The sequence below is a fragment of the Saimiri boliviensis genome, chromosome 13 (assembly GCF_048565385.1).
Source record: "Saimiri boliviensis isolate mSaiBol1 chromosome 13, mSaiBol1.pri, whole genome shotgun sequence".
Lineage (NCBI taxonomy): Eukaryota > Metazoa > Chordata > Mammalia > Primates > Cebidae > Saimiri > Saimiri boliviensis.
In genome coordinates this window covers 9,879,886-9,903,439 of record NC_133461.1, presented here as the reverse complement: position 1 = coordinate 9,903,439, position 23,554 = coordinate 9,879,886, and the positions used below count along the sequence as shown (strand labels likewise).

Below are 23,554 nucleotides of genomic sequence, written 5' to 3'. Positions count from 1 at the left end.
TTTGAGCTGGTAGCCTGAGTTCCACCATTAGTGTCTGTCTGGTCCAACCCACAGACCCTGACCCAGCAATGGATAGACAAATGCACTCAGACACAGATATCCAGTGAGAGAACAGACTAGGGGTCTGGGCCACTCACAGACACTGAGGAGGGTGCTGTAAAGAGTCAGCAGCCATGGTCCTCACTAGTTGGTACTGTGGGCACTTATTCAGTATAGATTTAATGGCAGAGGCTTTGAGTCAACACATTTGTGGATAATTAACATGCTTGCCTTCCTCAGAGAGGGCAGTCCTACGAATGATTAAAGGTCAGGTTCTGAGGCATAAAGCAAACACCATTTATGAGTAATAACATTGTTGATCCCCCAAGTAGAGAGCAGTAATGTGCCCGTGGATGTTCAAAGGTCAGTCTTTGGACCACATGAGTAAACAAACTCTTCAGATAAACTCCACCACATTCCCTTGTACCTACTCCTGCCTAATTGCCTCTGGGTAAGAACTGCTGCCTTTGGCTCATTCCTTCTCAAGGCTTTTGCAAAAACCTCCTGGGCTTCCAAAAAGATTTGCATCCTTTTCTCTATAATTTTTCTCTTATAATTTCTCCCACCAGCCTGACTGAACTCCTACAAGTGTCTGTGTACTTTAGTGTTCTCATCTAAGTATTAGGATAAGAGCATCTCTCCTGTAGTTCTATCAGGTATATTAAGTAAATTGACAAAAATGGGATTTTTGACACTGTTAGTGCTCACTAAGCTTTAATAATCAGTATTATCATGAGCCCAGCACTCTGCTACTAGATATGTGAATATATTTGACCCAAAGTAAACTGGTAAGTGCTAGGAATCTGTACTGTTGGTCTTTTCCCTATCCCACAGGTTTTCAGTTCCATCAGAACATGGACCCAGAATATTGCAAAGTAGCAGTTATTCTAAACATATATTTTTAGCCAAAAATATTAGTATTTAATATGAAAAATAATTGCAAAAATGTATCTCAAATATATTCTTCTAATTAATTAAAAATTAAAGACTGATAAGGGGTTAAGGTGACAACTTTTATTGCTACCCACTGGTAGAGTGGAACCATGGTTAATAAGAGTTGCTAAACCCACCTAGAAAAGTGTTCTCCGAAAACATGAAGAATGTCAAGAAAATTCCTTCTTTCTCCTACACTCTTGACTCTATTTTCATGAATCTCAGATTTCTTATTCTCTATTATGATGTTTACAATATTAGTAGAAACACATTGCAATATCCAGTCCAGTAGGTGTTACTAACTAGAAAACTGTTCAGATTTCAGATTTCTAGGCTCTGAAATTACTGCATAGTTTATTCGTTGTACAATTCAGACCTTAGAGTCATGAACTTAACTGGGATAAATAATTACAGACTTTTTCTCAGTTAAGAATAAACTTTCTTAGTTCCCTACCACATCTAACCCTTCTGCCTCCAGTATGTCAGCAATTCTCAGCTCTCCTATTGGATGCTAGAGGATTACTAATTAGCTGCAGAAAAGGTGGAATTATTACCAAATCTTGGGAAATGCAAATAAAACCAGAAGCTTCTTTTTATCTTTGTACTAGTCTTGCATAAAAAAAAATGTTTGATCTAAGGCTAAATTGTTATCCATCAGATATAGTATAGTGGAAAGAGAGATTAAAACAGCTACTTGATAGTCCCATTGAATGAGCTTCCAAACTATACATCTGATCCAATCACTTGCTTTCTTAAAATCATTCAAAAGCTTCCTGTCACCTATTAGGAAAAAGTATCCAATCTATTTGGTAGAGTATAACAAACTTTCCATGACTGGTTCCCTCTCCATTCCCAATCTCATCTGCTACTACTTACCATTTGGATTTGGGCCTAATTCATAATGGTGAAACATAAAAGGTTTTAAAGCCATGACCATTTGGGCATTGTGACCTTATTAGACTGACAAAGAGAATATTTACAATAGTCAAAATGTTGTTCCTGATGATCAGAATGCTCCCCCGATCTCTGAAAAATTAATCTAATCACATATCAGAAAGAAAAGGCCTGGGCAAACTTCTGTTTTGGTAATTCATTTTGATAATTATGCATCAGACTTCTAGAAAGTGAGATGAAATTCAGGTCTTTATCAAGTTAAGCAAATTTTTTAACACATATCCTCAAAGTCATTTCAGAAGTCCTTGGACTAAATGCAAGCTTAACCTTGTATCCACTGCATAATAAAATTGTGCTACATTACGTGAATGCCTGATAGTAAATTTAAAAATAATTTCATGGATGTTTCTCATATGTAGTCTGAAATTTCTGCAAACTGACTCCTCTGTAAACGTATGTATCATTCAATACTTTTGTCTATACTGTTTATTTTGTAACAAATCTCTAAGTATATATTGTGCAGAGAAGTCTCATTCTCATGAAAATGTATTTTCTAGCATTAGTTTAAATTTTTAGAAAAGGATTGCCTCAAATAAAATTTTCAAGTTTTTTCTTAATATAATTTTAAGAACTATAAACTTATATGTATTCTTTTTGTTATTGATTTGTAGGACATTAATGTGATCTTTCATTAAATTTATTTCAATAGCTCACTTCATAGTTCAGATCTCTAGCTAAACAGGGAATACTGTACTTCATCATCCTAAATAGTTCCTTGATTACTAAAACTCTCTAATAATATGTTCAAAAGTGAAAACAAGTCTTTGCTATTGGAACCAACCCAAATGCCCATCAATGATAGACTGGATACAGAAAATGTGGCACATATACACCATGGAATACTATGCAGCCATAAAAAGTCTGAGTTCATGTCCTCTGCAGGGACATGGATGAAACTGAAAAACCACCATTCTCAGCAAACTGACACAGAAACAGAAAAACAAACACCACATATTCTCACTCATAAGCGAGTGTTGAACTATGAGAACCCACAGACACAGGGAGGGGAACATCACATCCTGAGGCCTGGGGGTGGGGACTAGGGGAGGGATAGCAGGAGGTGGGGGGATTGGGGAGGGATAGCATTAGGAGAAATACCTAATGTAGATGACAGGGCAATGAATGCAGCAAACCACCACCATGGCAGGTGTATACCTATGTAACAAACCTGCATGATCTGCACATATACCCTAGAGCTTAAAGTATAATAAATAAATTTTAAAAATATAAAAGGTTAGAAATCAGAAAAAAAATGAAAACAAAGATACATCAATATAGTATTTTTATTAACATTGTATTCAAATTTTATAACTGAGCCTTTGAAAATAGCAATGAAATATTTACAGTTTAAAAACTAAATACCTGAATTTTCTATAATAAAATATTTTCCCATTCCTCTTGTTAGTCGACATTAGTGAATTTTTATTTCATGTCTTCTCCAGTCCTTATATTATGTTTTCACTTAGATGATGCCATTTTAATATTTAAACATTTTTGGCTGTCACAGATTGCTTATAAACTGCATAATTATTCAAATGAATTTTCTGTTTGCTAAATAGTAAAGAATTCAGCTAAGCTTTGCAAAGAGATCACAGTTGTAGAAAATTAATATCCCACTAGGTAATTACAATAATTAAAATACAAGAGAAATTAAATGCAAGCAACAGAAATAAATGAATGCTACATCGACTAAAATAGGAGATATAAGACTTTTTATTATGGAGAATGTATAAAATAGCTATTAAAATATAATTCTGCATGAATCAAATTAAATCATCTTCAAGACAAGCCAAAGCATTATAAACTATATTATATCCACTATTTTTTTTAGTATTTGGATATTGTTGTTAACCTACCAATCTTTTTAACTGTGGGCTGAGCATTATATAAACTTATATGATATGCAGTTTTTCCATTCAAATATTTCTATCTAAGTTTTAAAGATATAAGTAAAGAATAGTTACATGTCCACTTATGAGGTAAACAAAAAAGAACCACAGTTTTGGGGATGAAAGTCCCCTTATTATTAGCAATACATTTATGATATATATCATATATATGATACATATACATATAAAGTATGTATGTAAGAGAAAGTAGAAGGAGGGAGTGAAGGGAGAAGGGGAATGAAAGCATTTGTAAATTAACATTTGGGTAATAGAATGCTTTTTAATTCTGTAAATCTCAAAGATAAAGTTAAGGAAATCACAAATCTCCCACATAGTAAAGCGGTAAAAAGGAGAGTGAAAATAGACAAACAAAATTTGTTGACAAGAAAAGCGCCAGATCAGTACAGCACTTGAACATATAAACAATAAATGATCCAGAAAAAGAGAACAAATGTGGAAGAGAGGCAGAGAGAACAGAGAAATGGAAAGAAATAATTAACAGAAAATTATTTTAATAATTCTGAAATATTTCTTGAAAATAAGAGACTTTGGTTCCTTAATTTTTTAAAAAAATACAGTTTTTCATCTTGAAGCTTAAAATGCTGGAAAGAAAGAGACATTTCTAAAAATTCTGAACAGGACAAAAGCTAACAAATATACTATTATCCTGCACCATTATGTACTAGCTTATTTAATATATGATTCTATTAGTAGAAACTATTATGATTGCCATTGTACAGCTGAGGAACTTAAGGGAAAGAGTAAAGAATTTTCTGGATGTCACCCAACTAGTAAGTAGTGGAGCTGGAAGTCAAACCAAGTAGTCTTATTTTAGAGTTTATACTATTAACCATTACGCAACATAGGAATCCTTAACATAGGGTGAGAACCAAGATAAATTCCCAATGAATTAATGAGTACAGTTAGAAGAAATTTATGGAAGTATTAAGAAGAAAGTAGGAAAAAATATTTTAATGTTACTGCAGTGAAGAAATATTTGTTATCAAGACACAAAACCCAGAACACACAAATTTGGGCACAAAAAATTAGATTCTTTTTGTAGGGAAAAAAAGAAATTAAACAGTGAGATGCAATGTTTTGTATTCAACTTAGAAAAAATATTTTTTTAAATCTTATAATATCTATATCTATCTAACGTTAAAGAAACTACTTGTATATCCACTAGGTGGGAATATAAATTAGTGCAATGCAATTTGACAGTTTATATCAGAAAAATAGTGGCATATGACAGCCATTAAATTAAATAAAATTTGTTGACAATTTAAAGAATCAGAAATTACATGCCATATTTAATCACTGTATGTAATTTTAAGCCAAATTATATAATTTCACAAACAACTACAAATATCTCCCAGAGAAAAGGTCAAGAAAATAATTATTCCAACATCCAAACCCACTGAATTGTATACATTAATTATGTTCAGTTTTTGTTACCAATTATACCTCAATAAAACTGGAAGAAAACAATCCTTAGAAAAAAGAAAAGATGTCATGAGTTAATATCTCCTGATTTATTTTGATTTTTATAGCTTGTTATGGACTGACTTTATTCCCACCAAAATACGTAGGTTGACTGTATTTAAAGATAAGATCTTCAAAGAGATAAGTAAGGTAAAATGAGATCATATGGATAGAACCTCATCTAATACAACTGGTATTCTTACAAGAAGAGGAGATTCGGATGCAGACATGCCCACACACAGAGGAAAGGCCGTGTGAGGACACAGCAAGAAGATGGCCATCTGCAAAACAAGGAAAGAGGCCTCAGCAGAAAGCAACCCTGCCAACACCTTCATCTTGGACTTCCAGCCTATAAAATCTTGAGAAAACAAATGTGGTTTAAGCTACCCAGTCTGTGATATTTTATTATGGCAGTCCCAGCAGACTAAGACATAACTTTACTTGTTTGAATGTTTATTGTTCTTCAGCAACACACTTCATTTTAAAGGCGTGTGAATCAAGTCTTAAGGCATTGAGTTGTGAAAACTGATATTACTTCTTCTCTGAAGCTGTGCTATATCCTAAAGTGACCCAAGTGTTTAAAGTGCTCTTATAAGAAAAAGTAGAACATGTTAAGGGCAATGCTTTGTCTTCTGTTTCCAGGAAAACTAGATCTGACTCCTTCTGCATTATCTAGCTTGGCAAGTTGTTAAATACCTTTGGGCTTCTAATTTATTTTTTTTTCCACATGTAAAACAAAGATATGTGTATGAGTGAGGGTTCTCCAGAGAATCAGAACCAATAGGATACATACAGATAAATAAGAGGAGATCAATTGTGGGAATTAGCTCACCTGATTGTGGAGGCCAAGAAGTTCCATGATCTGCCATCTGCAAGCTGGAGACCCAAAAGAGCCAGTAGTGTGACACAGTCCAAGTCTGAAGTCCTGAAAACCAAGAGAGCCCATGAGTCAGTCGCGTGGTCCAAAGGCCCAAGCACCAGGAGCTCTGGTGTCTGAGGGCAGAAGAAGACGGTTTTTCCAGCTCAAACAGTGAGAAAATTCGCCATCCTCCTCTTTTTCTTCTATCCAAATGGACTGGATGATGCCCGCCGACGTTGGTAAGGGCAGATCTTCTTAGTCTACTGATTCAGATGCTAATCTCCCCTGAAATACCCACACAGACACACTCAGAAATAATGTTTCACCAGCTATCTGGGCATTCTTTAACCCATTCCTGTTGACACATAAAATCCATCACAATATGCAATCTCACTGTACAGAGTTGATAATGAGGATTTTTAAAAATATGATTTCTAAGGTACTTAGCACTGGATCTACATCAAATGTATGTTCAATGAACAGTGGTTATTATATTATGGCTTTTCTAAATCACTGTCTTTATGGGTTGAAACCATTGATCTCCATTCCCTATTGTGTCAAATGTGCTGAACGTGAGCCTTGATACCCCCAACAAATAAATCTATTTAAGGTCATGAAGCTATTGAGACCCTGAGATCTCCAAAGAAATTTCAGAAGCACTCTAGGAGAGCATAATGATCCAATCGTAACCAGAATAGTCTGGTTTGACTTGCAATGAAAACAAATTGAGTAAAATTCAGATACAGCTTATAGAAAAGATGCTGGCAATAAGTCCTAGTATTTCTAAGCATAATTAATATATGGTACATTGATTTTGTATCTTGCAACTTTAGTAAATTTGTGTTTAACTTCTAACAGTTTTTTGGTAGAGTCTTTAGATTTTTCTTAATGTAAGATCATAACATCTTCAAACAAGGATAATTTGACTTAATTTACAACTTGGATGTTCTTTTTTGCTTTATTTTCCATAAGTGCTCTAAGGCTTCTAGTACTATGTTGAATAAAAGTGGTAAAAGTGGGCATTCTTGTTTTGTTCCAGTCCTTAGTGGAAAGGCTTTCCATTTTTCCACATTCAATAAAACAGCCTTTATTTGGTTGAAATATGCTCCCTTTGTGTCCGATTTGTTGAGGGTCTTTTGTCATGAAGGGATGTGAAATTTTACCAAGTGCTTCTATAGCATCTATTAAAATGATTGGGTAGTTTTTGTTTTAGTCCTTGATTCTGTTGATGTAATGTATCATGTTTATTGATTTTTAAACCATCCTTGCATCCTGAGGATGAATCGCACTTGATTAAGGTGAATGATCTCTTTAAGGCATTGTCGAATTCTGTTTGCTATTACTTTGTTAAGAATTTTTGAACCTATGTTCCTAAGAGATATTGGCCTGTAGTTTTCTGCTTTTTTCCTGTCTTTGTCTGGTTTTAGTATCAGAGTCATACTTACCTCATAGAGTAAGTTTGGAAATATCCTCTCCTCATCAATATTTTTTAAAGAGTTTGAGTAAAACTGGTATTAGTTCTTCTTTGCATGTTAGGCAAAGGTTAGCAGTGAATCCACTAGGTCCTGGGCTTTTCTTTGGTGGAAGATATTTATTAATGCTTCAATCTCTTTATTCATTATGGCCTGTGTTTCTAGACGCTAACAGCAAACAATCTGAAAAAAAAAAAATAAAGACAGCAATTTCACTTACAATGGCTACAAATATATAGAAAACAATTTCATTTACAATGGCCATTAATACAAACACAATATGTAAGAATAAATGTAACCAAACAAGTAAAACATATTTACAACAAGGAACACTATAAAATGCTGATGAAAGAAATTGAAGAGTACGAAAAATGAAGAGATTTTCCATGTTCATGGTTTGGAAGAATCAATATTGTTAAAATGTTCATAATACCCAGAGCCACCTACAGATTCGATGCAATCCCTATCAAAATACCAGTGAATTCTTTACAGAAGTAGAAAAGACAATTCTAAAATTTACATGGTACCACAAAAGATCCCAAATAACCAAAGCTTTCCTAAACAAAAAGAACAAAGCTGGAGGCATCACACTATCCAATTTCAAAGTAGACTACAATGGCATAGTAAGAGCATGGTGGTACTGGCGAAAAAACAGAACACAGAACAGTGGAAAAGAGTTGAGGACCCAGAAATAAATCCACGCCCTTACAGCACTTTTAACAAAGGTGCTGAGAGCATACTCTACATAAAGGACAGTCTGCTTAATAAATGGTGCTGCAAAAAACTGGTTATTTATACATGGAATTAAACTAGATCCCCATCTTTCACCACATACAAAAATAAACCCAAAATGGAGCAAAGATTTTAATATAATACCTAAAACTATGAGACTACTAAAAGAAAACATTGGGGAAATGCTAAAGAACATTGGTCTGGATGATTTTTGGAAGTAAGACCACAAAAGCACAGGTAACAAAAGCAAAATAGACCAATGGTATTATTATCTTGCTAAAAAGCTTCTGCACAGCAGAGGGAAAAAAAACTAACAAAGTGATGAGATGACCTACAGAATGGGAGAAGGTATTTCTGAACTATCGATTTGACTAGGGATTAATAATCAGAATATAAATAACTCAAACAATACCCAAAAAAAAGCAAAATGGTAAAAATAAGCAAACTCCTGAATAGACATTTCTCAAAATAAGATACACAGTGGCAAGCAGATATATAAAAAAGCTCAACATAACTAATCATTGGAGAAATGCAGATCACAACTACAATGAGATATTATCTCATCCCCCTTAGACTGTTATTATCAAAGAGACAAAAAATAACAAATGCTATCAATGTGGAAAAGGGGAAATGCTCACTTACTGTGGGTGGGAATGTTAAGTAGTACAGCTATCATGAAAAATAAAATGGAGATTTTTCAAAATAAACGAAATGTAGAACTATCATATGATCCAGGAATCCCACTTCTAGGTATATATCCAAGAGAAAGAAAATTCGTATGTCAAAGAGATATTTGCATTCCCATGTTTAATGCAGCACTATTTAACAATAGCCAAGAAATAAAATCAACCTATGTCCATGAACAGATGAATGGATAAAAAAAAATGTGGTTCATATACACAATGGAATGCTATTCAGCCATAAGAAGGTATGAGATCCTGTCATTTGCAGTGACATGGATGGAACTAGAGTCATTATGTTAAGTGACATAAGCCAGGCACAGAAAGACTAATATTACAGGTTCTCACTCATATGTGAGAGCTGAAAACGTGGATCTCATGGAGATAGAGAATAGAATTGTGGTTTCCAGAGGCTGGGAAGGGAAAGGGGGCAAGAAGGGTATGAAGTGAAGCTGGTTAATGGAAACAAAAATACAGTCAGATGGAAGGAATACATTTCAGTATTCCACAGTGTAGTAGATAAATTATAGTTAACAATAATTTATTGTATTTTTCAAAAATAGCTGGAAGAAAAGAACTACAACATGCCCAACACACAAAAAAAGATAAATGTTTGAGATGATGAATATCCCAATTACCCTGACTTGATTATTACACATTCTATACATGTCTCAGAATATCAGTGTTACTAAGATAAAAAATCTGAGGCTAGCAAAAAGGGAATCCTTGGCGGTCACTCTGTGTCAGCAACAATGCGTTTCCTAATTCCTCAGGAAGGAGAGGATATTCACAGTATGCTGTCATTCTCCATTTTCTCTTCCATTCATAATGTGAATCTCTGGTCTTGCATTTCAATCTGATTGTTATTTTCTACTTAATTTGTGCTCCTTCTAGTTCATTACTAGTTCAGAGTTTTTATGACACAGCAGGGAAGCTTCTTTTTAAGGCTAGAGTGGTTTTGCTTTTGTTGTATGATACTCTTGGATTGCTGGAATTAGAGAGAGGGTCATATAATTTTGGCGGAATAAAGCAACTGTTTTAAATGGCTCTGTAGCCAATATATTTTCTTATTTATGAAATGGGACATTTCTAGGGCATGTATACATAACCAAGTGAGAAGTTGGTGGGTAGTGGTGGTATGAGCGTCATTTCAGAGTATACTTGAACTACAAGATAAATGTGATGTGGTCTTTTTTTTCCCTCAGATTGTTAACATTACCTAGATACATGGGTAGAAAATAGTATTTTCTATTAAAACAAACATCAATACACAATAGATTAGAAAAGATAACAGGACTTTTAAAATAAACCAATAACCATTAACAATTTTATTGCCTTTAAATTGTAGCATCCCTCAGAGTCCAAAGGTACATATTCACCTTATTTGTCTTTAGTGGGTGATCTGGGGGAAAAGTTTAGGAAGCATTTAACTAGAGTCCTTGTATAGTGTGATGAGCAAGTCTGTTGCGTCAGGCTTTTCATCTGAGACACAAAGTTGATTTTTATTTTGTTTTGCTTCCATCCACACTGCCTAGGGGCATAATTCAAATGAACATTGAAAAAAAAGCGTAATTCTTTGTCTCTTTTATTCTCATACTTATTGTTGCCAAAATCAAACAGCATTTACAAAACCTTCATATATACTTCAATATACTGATTCAGGTGTGCTATTTTTGTAATATATATTAAATAGCATCATTTGTGAATTATTTGTAAAGAAATGGCTGCAGTCAGAGAAATCATCATTTAATTTCTAATTAGACTAGAAATCCTTCACAGAGGAGGTGAAGAAAGCAATGCTGACCTTGAAGGGGAAAATATTCTAAGCATGTCATAGTGAATGTCTCAGTCTTTTTTGTGTTGCTATCACAGAATACCACAGACTAGCTAATTCATAAGAAAAGAAATGTATTTACTGGAGGCCAGGAAGTCCAATATTGAGGGGTCCACATCTAGTAAGAGCCTTCTGCTTGCACCATCCTGTGGTGGAAGGTTAAGGGGCAAGATAGGATGAGACAGCAAAAAGGAGCTGAACTCACTTTTATAACAAAGCCACTTCTGTGACAACCCACTTCTGTGGCAATGACATTAACCATTAACCTATTCATGATGACAGCCCTCATGAAAGAATTACCTCTTATTAGGCCCCACTGCCCAATGCTGTTGCATTGAAAATTAAGTTCTCAACATATGAACTTTGGAGGACAAATTTGAATCATAGCAAGAGGAACAGCATATTGAGATGGTGGAGAAAGCATAGGTGTGAGGGAAAAAATGCAAGAATATGACCCCTTTAGTGCAGAAAAAAGAAAATTAACATTTATTGCGTCCCTGTCATACTAGGTGTCTTCCTAGATGTTGTTTCATTTCAATCTTCAAAATACCTTATTCTCCCCATGCAGAAAAATTGAGGCTCCAAAAGGCATGGAAGAACTCATCTGTCTGTTTCAAAAGTCCATGGTAGTGGGGGAGTTTAGACACTTGCAGAGGAAGCTATTTGTGATTATTGAAGTGATGTGTACAGTTTTATAACATGTTCTTCTAAGCCCCATTGGCTTTCTTCTGTGACCCTCTATAGCACTGGCTGTGTGGACTCTTGATTTGATGTTTATTGTTGTCTGTCTCTGACCATCAGAGACAGCATGTAGACTCTGAACAGCATGTAGACTCTGAAAGTCAGGGACCATACCTTCCATACTTTATCTTTCCTGTGGAGCCTTGAATCGTTTTAATAGATTATTGTAAATAGTAATTGCACGATTGACTATTTACAGCTAAGATTCTAGGATTTTTAAAACTGTGTTAATAGGCAAAGTGTATTTTGAATTTTCAACTCAAGCTTCAGTTCTCACCCCACAAGGAATGTGAATTAAAGGTGCTTCAGCATTTGTTCTCTTTCAGATATGCCTAAAACTGTTTTAAAATAACAGGATAAAACCAAGGCCAGGAGCGTTATCTTAATATTAGACTTTCCAGCTCTCTTATGCTGGTAAGTGCCAGTATCCCCAATTACAGAAACTATGAAATATTACCTAGAGTCACTGGTAAGAGATACAAGCATTAAAACTTTTAAGTGCTGTTTCCCATATCAGCCTAGTGTATTAGAACTTCGTCATTTCATCATGCCAGAAAGCCACCTCCTTAGGAGGCCTTCACCGACCTCCCTGGTCACCCATCCTGCCTGGATACTCCCGTGGCATGGTGACAGCGCACAGCACGTAATCCATTAATACTCAGAAGGATCCGATAAGCTAAGTGCCACTATTATCATCCAGAATTTTTAGGTAAGGAAACTGAGAAACCCAGAGATGACGTAATTCCCTCACCATGGGTTACACGCTAGTAAGTAGCAGAGGCCGCACATACAGCTGGTGTTCTAGCTCCAGAGATTCCCACCTCTAACGGTAACCACTCCCTAAAAATCTCCCCTAGCCCCTCCCCTGGAGCCTCCCCCAGCTCCTCCCCTCTTCCCTAATCCCGTCCCTAACCCCTCCCCTAGTTACTTTCCTGACCGCCTCCTTCCCTAGCCCTTACCTTAGCTCCTCCCCAGTCCCTGTAACTCCTCCCCAAGTCTCACCCCTAGATTTTCCCCTAACGCCTCCCGTAGCTCCACTCTAGTCGCCCCCTAGATCCTCTCCTAATCTCCCTAACTCCTCCTCTAGCTCCTCCCCCATCCTCCCCTGTCCCGCCCCTAGTCTCTCCTTAGAGCCTCCCTAGTCTCTCCCTAACTCCTTCCCTAGCCCCTCCCCAGCCTCACACCTAACTCCTCTCTAGCCCCTCCTCCATTTCCTCCTTAGCCCCTCCCCTAACTCCTCCCCTAGTCTCTCCCTAGCCCCTCCCCTAACTCCTCCCCTAGTCTCTCCCTAGCCCCTCCCCTAACTCCTCCCCTAGCTGCCTCCCCTAGCCCCTCCCCTAATTCCTCCCCTAGCACCACCCCTGATCCCGCCCCTAACTCCTCCCCTAGCCCCTCCCCTAGTCCCGCCCCTAACTCCTCTCCCAGCTTCTTTTCTAACCACTGCCTTAACCCATCCTTTTTTTTTTTTTTTTTTGAGACGGAGTTTCGCTCTTGTTACCCAGGCTGGAGTGCAATGGCGCGATCTCGGCTCACCGCAACCTCCGCCTCCTGGGCTCAGGCAATTCTCCTGCCTCAGCCTCCTGAGTAGCTGAAATTACAGGCACGCGCCACCATGCCCAGCTAATTTTTGTATTTTTAGTAGAGACGGGGTTTCACCATGTTGACCAGGATGGTCTCGATCTCTTGACCTCGTGATCCACCCGCCTGGACCTCCCAAAGTGCTGGGATTACAGGCGTGAGCCACCGCGCCCAGCCTAACCCATCCTTGAACTCTCTAACTCCTCTCCTCCTCTGCCCTGCTTCATTTTTCCTTCACTATATCATCAGGGTCCTGCGAGAAAGAAGATGCACCCAGCTGAAGCTGTTAAGAGAATTTGATGAGGCGAGGCGTCCGCTTAAGGAGCTGGGGGAACCAATGAGAAAATGCCAGCATGTGAAACAGCAGGAGGCATCACAACCCTCAAGCCTGCGGGCCAGGACCCTGGGAGAGAGGGGAGGGAAGGGAAGGGTCAGTAGGGCTTGCAGGTGCCGTGGGGCAGAAAGTTCTGGAAACTCAGAGACCTGGCGCCAGCAGAGCCAAGGGCGTCGGGCAGGAGGTGCCGGGGAAAAGCCCCTGTTTTCTCTGATCCGCTCTTGGTGAGCCTGGTGCGCTTTCCTTGACGTGGACAGCAACAGAATCCAGGACGTAGGGAATCTAAAATAATTTTTTTTAATGCAAGAATTTTCTCTCAGTTTTTTGACATTTAAGTGGTTCTGCCACTAAGTGGTTAAGTGGTTCCGTTTTAAGTAGCCTTTTATCATCCAGTTCATTTGAGTTTCCTCCCAGCCTCCCAAGCATCCCACACTGAGAGAATATTTTCCACGGCGCCAGACACACCTGGCAATAAAACAGGCTTAAAGTGATTGACATTGCCAAGGACAGAACCACCTGAGGAGCCTGACTCAGAGATAGATGGTCGGTGCTCGAGGTTAACAGACCGTCTTCTCTGTGTTCCTCGACCAAGCGATCAGATAACACACAAATCAGACTCAGCACAGCCCCTCCTTTGGGTAAAACAGAAACTCGGAAAGAGCGTGACATAGTACATCTATTTTTCTTCTCCCGCTAAGCTCATTCATTAGATACAAATCATTCTCAAGTATGAAGAATAATTGCTGGCTTAAAAGGATGAGAGGGGGAAAAAACAAAGATGAGGAAACGACTGGAAGGTTCATCTGAAGCCTTAGTACGCATATTTTTCCTCTCTACATTGTTAGCATTCTGATATGTTTTGGGTAATCACTTCTGATTCTGGTCTGCGATAGACTATTTCTCATGGCAGGGGTGCAGCTGAACAACCAAAAGCATAGACAGCAATTTCTTTAAACGTATTTTGTATGGAATTTAATTTTCAGGCCATTTTGGTAACCATTGGGCTTGTTTGGGTTAACCATATCAGGAAGTGAGTTAGGTGACTCACACACCGCTAGGATAAGTCAGAATCTCTACCTCTACCTTTGTAAAAGCCTTTTCCTCAGAACTGATGGTTACTGGTTAGGATAAAGCATAGCTTGCCTGTTTCCAGAGATTTTAAGAAAGTGTGTAATTTGCTTTGTATGCTGAAATTGAGCATAAAGGAAAAGAAAGCAGCTTATAGGCTCTCCATCAAAAACAGCTTTTTTCTGGGGAAAAGCTTTTCTGCTTTTATTTTAAAAGTTAAAGAATATTAGAAGTTTGAGATTCCCTAGAAAATCTACCTAGCTCTCTGGCATCCAGAGTTTTTGGCAAAGTACGTTTGGAGGAAATACTGAGATACGAATACATTTTAACTCGTCAAGGATCAGGGCAACAAAATTGCTCAGTTTTTCCCAACTTACCTTGAGCTCAATATTGAAGACATGAAAGCTGCTGCCTTGTTTATTGTTTTTAAAAATAAATAGGAAGACAGGTAAGTAGAGATAGTATTTATCCTTTTGTGCTTCTGAATCTGTTTCTTAGTACAGGTCTCCTTTCTTCCTCTCTAGGTCATGGGTTTGGTGCCTCAAAGATGTCTCGTGCACAGACATTTCCCAGCTATGCCCCAGAGCAGAGTGAAGAGGCCCAGCAGCCGTTGTCACGGTCCAGCAGCTATGGATTCAGCTACAGCTCTAGCCTCATCCAATGACACAGAGAGCCGCTGCTGACCAGAGAGACAGTCTGTCCTGAACCCGTCAGTGGGGTCATTGCACCCTCTGCCTCCTGGAAGACCAATTGCAGTACAAGTTGAAATGGGTTGGGTCTAGCCCCAGTCTCATTGGAAGGTTAAAAACTGGAGTTCTGCTTCCTTGATTCAGTGGCTAAGTCTTTTATTTATTGAATTTCTTTGGGGGAATCTATGTTTTACATAAATAGAATCCAAATCGTATGAAGTTATTTAAATAAATAAAATTCTTTGGGTCTGACAGTAGCAGAAACCTCAGCACTGGGAAAAGCTGCCCATGCTGGGGTATGCCTGGGTGGTGGGCACCTCTCACTGACCTCACAGGGTCTGTTCTTAGACATAATGGTGACCCTCCACAACCTCTGTGGCTTTTAAAGTTTTGACAGGGACACACCCAGTAAGCTCTACAAATGGTATCATAACTGCATATAAATAAACCCAGCGACAATTAAGAGAACATGAAATTCAGAACACACTATTAAGCAGGGCCCTGTAGCTGTACTCGTGTGTGTGTGTGTGTGTGTGTGTGTGTGTGTGTAGACAAATGTGGATATTGCTATATCCATCTATATATAACAAGTATTTATCAAACATGTGCTGGGGTGACAGATTATACTCACTTAAATTGTTGAAAACCAAAATTAAGATTGTTACGTTGAATAGCTATTTTTTAAATAGTGCTGTAAAAAAAAGGCTTCTTATTAGCAAAAGTATATGTAATCCAGTCTGCTCCTGTGACAAGGGTAATCAAAAATATGAAAAGGGGAACATTCAGAAGCAAAAGAAGCAGCCTAGCTGTCCTGCACATCATGTCATGCACTGTCTTTCTGGTGAGTGTTTCCTTGTCATTGACAATGTTGCTCCCTTTGGCCATCCATCTGATCTACGTGAGGTGGATTCCGTGTGAACACTGATCAGCTTCCATTTAACCTTGGGAAAAAAGAGAGGTTCTAAATGAAAAATTCTTTAAGAAAGAAAGAATACACCTAAAAAGAACTCAGCTATTTTACAGTAAAGAGAAAAACAAAATGGGCACAGGTGCTTATCAATATTTAAAATGTCATAGATGCTGTTCTCAGAAAACCACTGGGGGCTTGTGATTTACTGTGTAACCAGAACTTGCAGGGCTTTCTGTTTTCTTTTACTGGACACAGGTTGTCTGAGACTGTAAGAAAAAAATGCAACAAATATAATTTTCATCATCCCTGACACTGATTACAAACCTACAGTGTTTAAAGGGAATTCACGATTTCCACGTGAACTGAAAGAGTTTCAGGTCAACAAAGATATATTTGCCCTTAATTTTGGACTGAAGTAAAATTAAAAATGATCCTGCCTGAATCATCTGAAGCCTTGTTCCTAAGATGGTTATCTCTCAAATACTCTAGGGTGGAGTATTGTTAAAGAACAAGGAGCCCAGGTCATACAAGATGAAAACTCAGTTTTTTTGTTAATAGAAAATTTTTTTAAACTATCAAAATTAGTCTTTGAAAGGGTACCATTTTTGCTGATCTCTGACAACTTGTCTTTTCATCCCTATCCCTAGCGTGAGTGCAGATTGACAATTCATTTCAGTGAATTACCACGAAATAAAAGTGGTTCCGATCTCTCCTAGATAAATGTGCACTTACAGCAACTATCTAGGCTCTCCAAATCACTCCGCTAGGTATGAAAACCCCATCAAGATACTAATCATAAGAGTTAATGTGGCTGCAAAAAATAATTATCCTAAGCTTTCAGGGATAAAAAGAAAATTACCCAAGTTCTCTGCACTGTGAATTTTGCTGACATAGCAGAGGAGCAGATGACTGGTTCCTACAACTGTACAGCCTTCCTTGAAATTACAGCTTTTGGGGTTAAACACTTCTGAATTTCTTTAGCACATGGCATTTACTTTTGAAATGCCTTTAGCCAGATACTCCAGAGCAACTCCCAGCTGAGACCACTTGAGCACAGTTCCTAGTGGGGCCACATTCAGAGCAAGCCTCTCGCCGGCTCACTCAGTCGAGCTGTTGCTTAGACACCAAAAGTTTCTACAAGGGACTTATGGGGAACGGCCCTCAGGGGTCCTGGTTCACATCTCAGCTTTATTCACGTGCTGGAAGCACAAACAGCGAGTCCAGGGAGGGATTCTGCTAATTAGATGAGTCTGCTCTTGTGTCTATTTCTTAGGAGACAAATATCTGCATGCAATTGCTTCAAGAATTCCATTTGGTTCTGATCACTACCAATGAATATAACTGAAGGAGCACCAAAGATCAGGCGTAACCTTGGGCCAGTTCATTCTGAAAATAATGTTGTACAAAGAGTGTGTGTGAGAGAAATCTATTTCCCAAGTTTTTAACCAGATCTCATCACAATGAGAATAATGCTATAATCTCTCTCGTGGTATATTTTTGGGGGCTTTATTCTAGCATACTCCTCCAAGTCCACACACAGTTGTAGCTGAGTCAAAACTGCTAAATGAACAGGTAGGAGAATTTATATTAACCTAATAAACTTGACATGAGGCAGTGTTCATTGTAATAAAAATGGCAAACAGATCAATCTTCTACCAAAACCAAAGATGGAAAGTCACTGTGCCAGTCTCCTGGAACTTCGTAAAATCAGTTTCACTGGAGCAACCAGAAGCGTCATGGCTATGTATACCACTCGCTTGAGCTCGTAGGTTTTTGACTGGGAATGCCTCTGCACTTTGTAAGTCATTTCTCCCTTCAAAAATTGTATTGTATCTTTAATATATATGTCTTTTTCAATGTGAGGGAGGAATTCGTATGAACCAAAGATATCTTATGGTTCCTGAAAGTGACTCAGTTTGAATTCCATCCAGATTTGTACAGATAAACAGATGGTCACCGTTTCTGCATCAGGTTGGAAGAGACGATGACAAAGGAACCTAACGTGATGAATAATAGTTCTGAAAACAGACAAAGCCTAGAGGAGGTATCCGTTTCACTGAAAGATTACATGAGGGAACTTATTTATTATGTCTTCCAATTTTTCTTCTGATAATATTAATTAATGTACACATGACTGACACATGACATTACACGTAAAATGCAGAAAAGTACAAAACAACTTCGATCCAATAGTTTCCTATTCTGGGGAGTGGGGGTGGAGGTGGAAAAGAAAACACATTTTCACTGACTTATTGAACAAACAGTAAGCACTCAGAACTAATTTATTTACGCAGGTTGCAAATACGTATGAATCAATAGGTTCTGGCCACTGCCAGAGTTTGAAAGAAAAATATGTATTAGGGAAGATGCTGTCGATAGAGCATGTGAAATTGAGTGAAACATACTTATTAAAAATAAACCTCACCTTTTTCACCAACTAGTAACTAGAGAACTAGTCCTAGTTTCTTGTATAATTCTTCTCTGTATTCATTGGGAAATTATGTTTGAAAATCTTTCATCACCTATAAAATGTTCAGTATGGAAACAGTGGACTGATAACTTTACATTATTAGTCATAGTTCCTACAGATCCAGTTTATCACCTGTAGTATCTTTATTGTAAATATTAAAAACACATCATAAAAATTGATGTGTGCTCCTCATTGTTTGGCTAGTATCTCAGAAAACTTTGGAAAAAATAAAAGCATGGGGACGCTACTCCCTAGATTATTTGAGCCATTTACTCAAATTGGCCATTAGTGCTACAGTGAAAACAAGCTAAGGAAATGGTGTTCTCATAAAAAACTGTTTCCAGTTTTGACTATTATATATAGCACAGCACAATAAATGGGCAGTATACATCTAGTGGGACTGAGATTTAGGGCTTTAACAATTTGTGTTTAATTTTAAAATATTATACTGAAGACTGCACAGAGTGAAAATTATACATGTTTCTCTCATCCTGTGATATGAACATGTCTATAAATACCTTGCAATTTCAAATTACTTCCGTCATTAACTATATGATCTCCCGAACACAGCCTTCTCAAAATAGATATGCCACTGGATATGCATTAATAGCTAACAGTGGATGATATGCCACACAAATTTACCTTATGAAATTTATGGAGTGTGTATTCGTAGACTATGAAATTTATGAAGTGCAGTTTCCCATGGAAAGGAGAGAGAGGGAGGATGGCAACCAGTCTTGAAGGCAACAATTTAGGTTAAATGATAACGGATACAATGAAATGTCCAGAGTTACACTTGGTCTCTACCTTTCTAGCATTCTAACCTGAGGCCTGTGTCATGGACTTGGCCTTCTTCCTGTTGCTTCATACTAAGTATGCAATTTACAGAGGACATCTGTGGCATGTCTTAGGTCACTACAGGAAGACACTACATTCCCAACAAAGATTCATCTTTCAGCTTAGTGAAAAATGTTTAACGCAAAAGAATGTGTAACCAAGTCCACACAGTAAAATGTGTCTTCAGGAATACGAGAATAATTCTCCTACAGCCAGCCTTATTTGAATTTCATGATGAACATATATTATTGATGAGACTGGTGGGTGGGGCCAGATCTGTGAGATGAAATCAACACTCTCATGTGTGCATCCTTTATAAACATATTTGAAAGACTGCCCACATTTTCTTTGTAGACCTGCCACAAATCCTTTCTTTCTTACTCAAGAATGTGAATCTTGTAACATTTGTTCAATTATGCCAGCAGAGGCGACACTAAACAGTTTACAGACTCTTACGGGATTGGGGCACATTGGCCATGCAGGTGGAATGCTGGCTAGATCTCAGAGCACTCTTAAAGGTCATGTAGAATAAAAGTCCCACTTTATGTTTTCCTCAGGAGAAAACTGAAACCCATGGATGCTGTAATTTGTTTAAAGGCAAAGAAAGAGCCAAGAATCGTTTCTCTTAGTTCCAGGCTCCTAATCAAGGAATGTTTTCTTGGCTCCATGACGTCTCCCAGTTTGACATAGTGGGAGCTGAGAAATGCCACATGGCCTTGAAATAAATAAACCCTTGTACATTTGTTTTCCCAGATTTTCAGATGCCTGTACTCTTGCTGAACTCATTACCAACTATATCAGTAGAGATGTATTATGGGGCAATTCATAGATTTCTGGTAGCTCATGAATGATTGGTATAAGCTTTATTTACTCATATGTTGTCATGCAGTTCTTTGAAATTCAATCTTAGTTATCCTAAAGTGGTGGTCAAACTAAAAAGAAAATTAAGTAGGTGTTTGTGTTTTGTAGTCCTACTAATTGATCATAATCACATTGTAATTGTGATTATAAATTTTAGAATCATCACTTCCTAGCACTTTTATGGTGTCATTATTAATGGCATTTGTCACAACTCTGTTGGATGACTGATAACATCAGGGCTACATTCTTTCATGTAAGCCTCAAGAAGCTTCCAGTATCAACAAAAATTGGAGAAATGACTTTTTTACATGACAATACCTTATACATCAAGTTTTTCCTTATAAACTTCAGTGGACAATAATTTAAATTAACTGAAGTTTAGATAAATATGTTAAAATTACTAAATAGGAAAACCACATTTTACTTGTAATTTTCACTTTCCTCCTACCTTAATATTTTTAACATCTTGTAAATATTAATGTTTGAAGGAGAAAAACTACATTTGTAGTAGAAATATTTCCTCTAACAATTCTGTTTAACTAGTAAGTTTTTTTTAAGTGATCTTCTATGCCTGTTTCCCTAGTCTGAACTCCACATTCCAGTTGTCAGAAGAATGAATGGATTTAAATTTTCTAATCATTTTTTTGGGCCCATGTTAGCAGTTGAAACAATTAAGCTCCTCACTCTTTCCTGCTTTTAGGATGATTTTAGACTGTGAGCATAAATTGAACATCGAAAGGAGCAAGGTCTACACCCTCAACCTGTAGCTGTGCTAATGTTGGGATTGAATAGTTAATTCCCTCAGGAGACCCACAGCCTCAGAAGAGTTACTTATGATCAGGTATCCAATATTCAGAAACCCAAAGTCAGGCCAAGAAGGAAACTGAGATAATGATTTAATTTTTTTTTAAGTCACTGCAGGATTTCTCTCAAAGAAAACATCTTAAAATGGCTGAGAAAGTAGTTCCAGATCATTAGCTATTTTATAGAAGGACTGAAAGCCAGGGAAAATAAAGAACAAAATGATAGTAGTATCTTGATACTAAATATCCATCAGAAATTAACAAAATATAAGTCAATATGAAATAATAATTTAAAATCAAATTCAGATTCACATGTATAGTGCATAGTTCAAGAAATAATGCTTACTCTTGTAAAAAAATATATATATATATATACATATATATGTATCAGTGGGTGGAGTGGGGGAGCTTCAACTTTGTTGTGAAAACCTCTAACAGAGTATGATTCTTTCCAGTTTTAAGATACTATATTGCTTTAGTTCTAGCAGGCAGTGCATAAATGACATCAACAACTCAGGCTGCTCCCTGACATAAAAGCCAGTTCCATTTTTACTGCAGATGACAGGAGACTTTCCAAGACCTGCAGAGGCCCCTCCACCCCAACCTTAGTGCATGCGCACACACACACACACACACACGCACACACACGCACACACATACACACACACACATTTTTGGCTTTTGACCCACTCTGTGTGTTACACTGACGTTACCTTTTCTTTAATAGATCCACACAGAATTACCCCATCCTGCAAAATCCTTATCCCTATGAATCTCTAAAATGTATTAAATTATGTGTTATATATTTGCTTTTTGTAAATCTTTATTTAATTAATTTATATATACTTTGTGAAGTCTTATACTGTATATTATAAAGGGATGTCATTTGTAGTTGGTTCAATCTAATGTTTATGATCATTTTGATAAGAAATAACTTTGGAAATTAGGCCCTTGTTAAGAAATAAAACACCCATTATGAAGTTGCTTCTGTTGGAAAATACATGATTTGGCATACTTCATTTTTAGTAACAATCTATCCTAAATAAATGATAATTTGGGGACATCTGTACTTAAAAACTAGTTGAACTATGTTTTGGGATGAGATGCAAAGCAAAAGCTGTCCCTGGAACTGAAATGTGAATTTCTGGCAGAACATAAAATAGTATAATAATGAGGCAATAATAAAATTAGGAAATTAAATTATTTTTAAATCTGTCTGTGTGATTTTTCCCCTTGGTAAAAATACATGAAATACATAATTGAAGAATTACCTTCTTCTGAAGTCAGTTTTTTGTCTTAACCATCAATAAATAAACCTAATCTGTTGTTACCAATGCCTTATTCATAATTCTAAAAAATTTGCAAATTGTATTGCTATGAGGTTGTGCAATATTAAAACTTGCTCCATCACTTAAAGGCAAAGCAGTTCAAAAATACTACTTTACATCACAACTTTGCATGATTGAGATTTTGAACAACTAAACTGATGGTTTTATCCACAAGTTATTTAATAATGCTAACACTGTAATATACTTGGTTTTCTTATATTTTTGTTATCATGTGATGAAATGTAACTATGTAATTAAACAAAATTCTGACAATCATATTCTGCTAATGTTTAAAATGTTACTTATTCCTTTACTTACTAGCTTGCTATTTTGAAAATAAAGTGAAAGAAGGTCCTTTATTAAATGTAAGGTTACCAATAATTTATTATGTATTTCCAACGTTTTCCTAACCCTATCTTTTAATATAATTGAATTTTTATTAGGTTGACTCTGGTTTGAAGGAATTATAGAATATTAATACTGAAAACGACACTAGAGATTAACACTTGTTTTCTAGTAAAAAGATATCCAGGCCAGGTACTGGTGGCTCACGCCTGTAATCCCAACACTTTGGGAAGACAAGGCAGGTGGATAACTTGAGGTCAGTAGTTCAAGACCAGCCTGCTCAACATGTTGAAAACCCATCTCTACTAAAAATACAAAAGCTACAAAAATTACCTGGGCACAGTGGCAGGTGCCTGAAATCCCAGCTACTCAGGGGGCTGAGGCACAAGAATCACTTGAACCTGAGAGGTGGAGGTTGCAATGAGCCAAGATCACACCACTGCACTCCAGCCTGGGCACCAAAGTGAGACTCAGTATCAAAAAAAAAAAAAAAAAAAAAAAGATATCCAGAAAATGGCTTTTCCTCCAGTACTCTGCTCACTCTCTAATAGCCAAAAATAAAATTGAAAATGAACATTACTTGGTAGACAAAGATTAACTTCAAAAGTGAAATGCATATAGCTATGATTATCATGCTGTTATGTTATCAATGGCTTCTTTTATTTTTCATCCCAGGATTAAGTAGCCTTTGCCACTCAGATTTAGAACTGTCTAGA

At 37.1% G+C, this 23,554-nt stretch overlaps 1 protein-coding gene across 1 annotated transcript in view; it reads left to right on the top strand.

Annotated features, from left to right (window-relative positions):
- The window catches only part of DOK6 (docking protein 6), a 456,281-nt gene extending 433,512 nt beyond the window's left edge, over nt 1-22,769 (top strand). Inside the window, exon 8 of the mRNA XM_003926000.4 lies at nt 15,120-22,769. Within this exon, the coding sequence (XP_003926049.1) occupies nt 15,120-15,259 (140 nt within the window). The 3' untranslated portion in view covers nt 15,260-22,769. The remainder of the gene's footprint in view (nt 1-15,119) is intronic.
- Nucleotides 22,770-23,554: the final 785 nt, after the last annotated feature.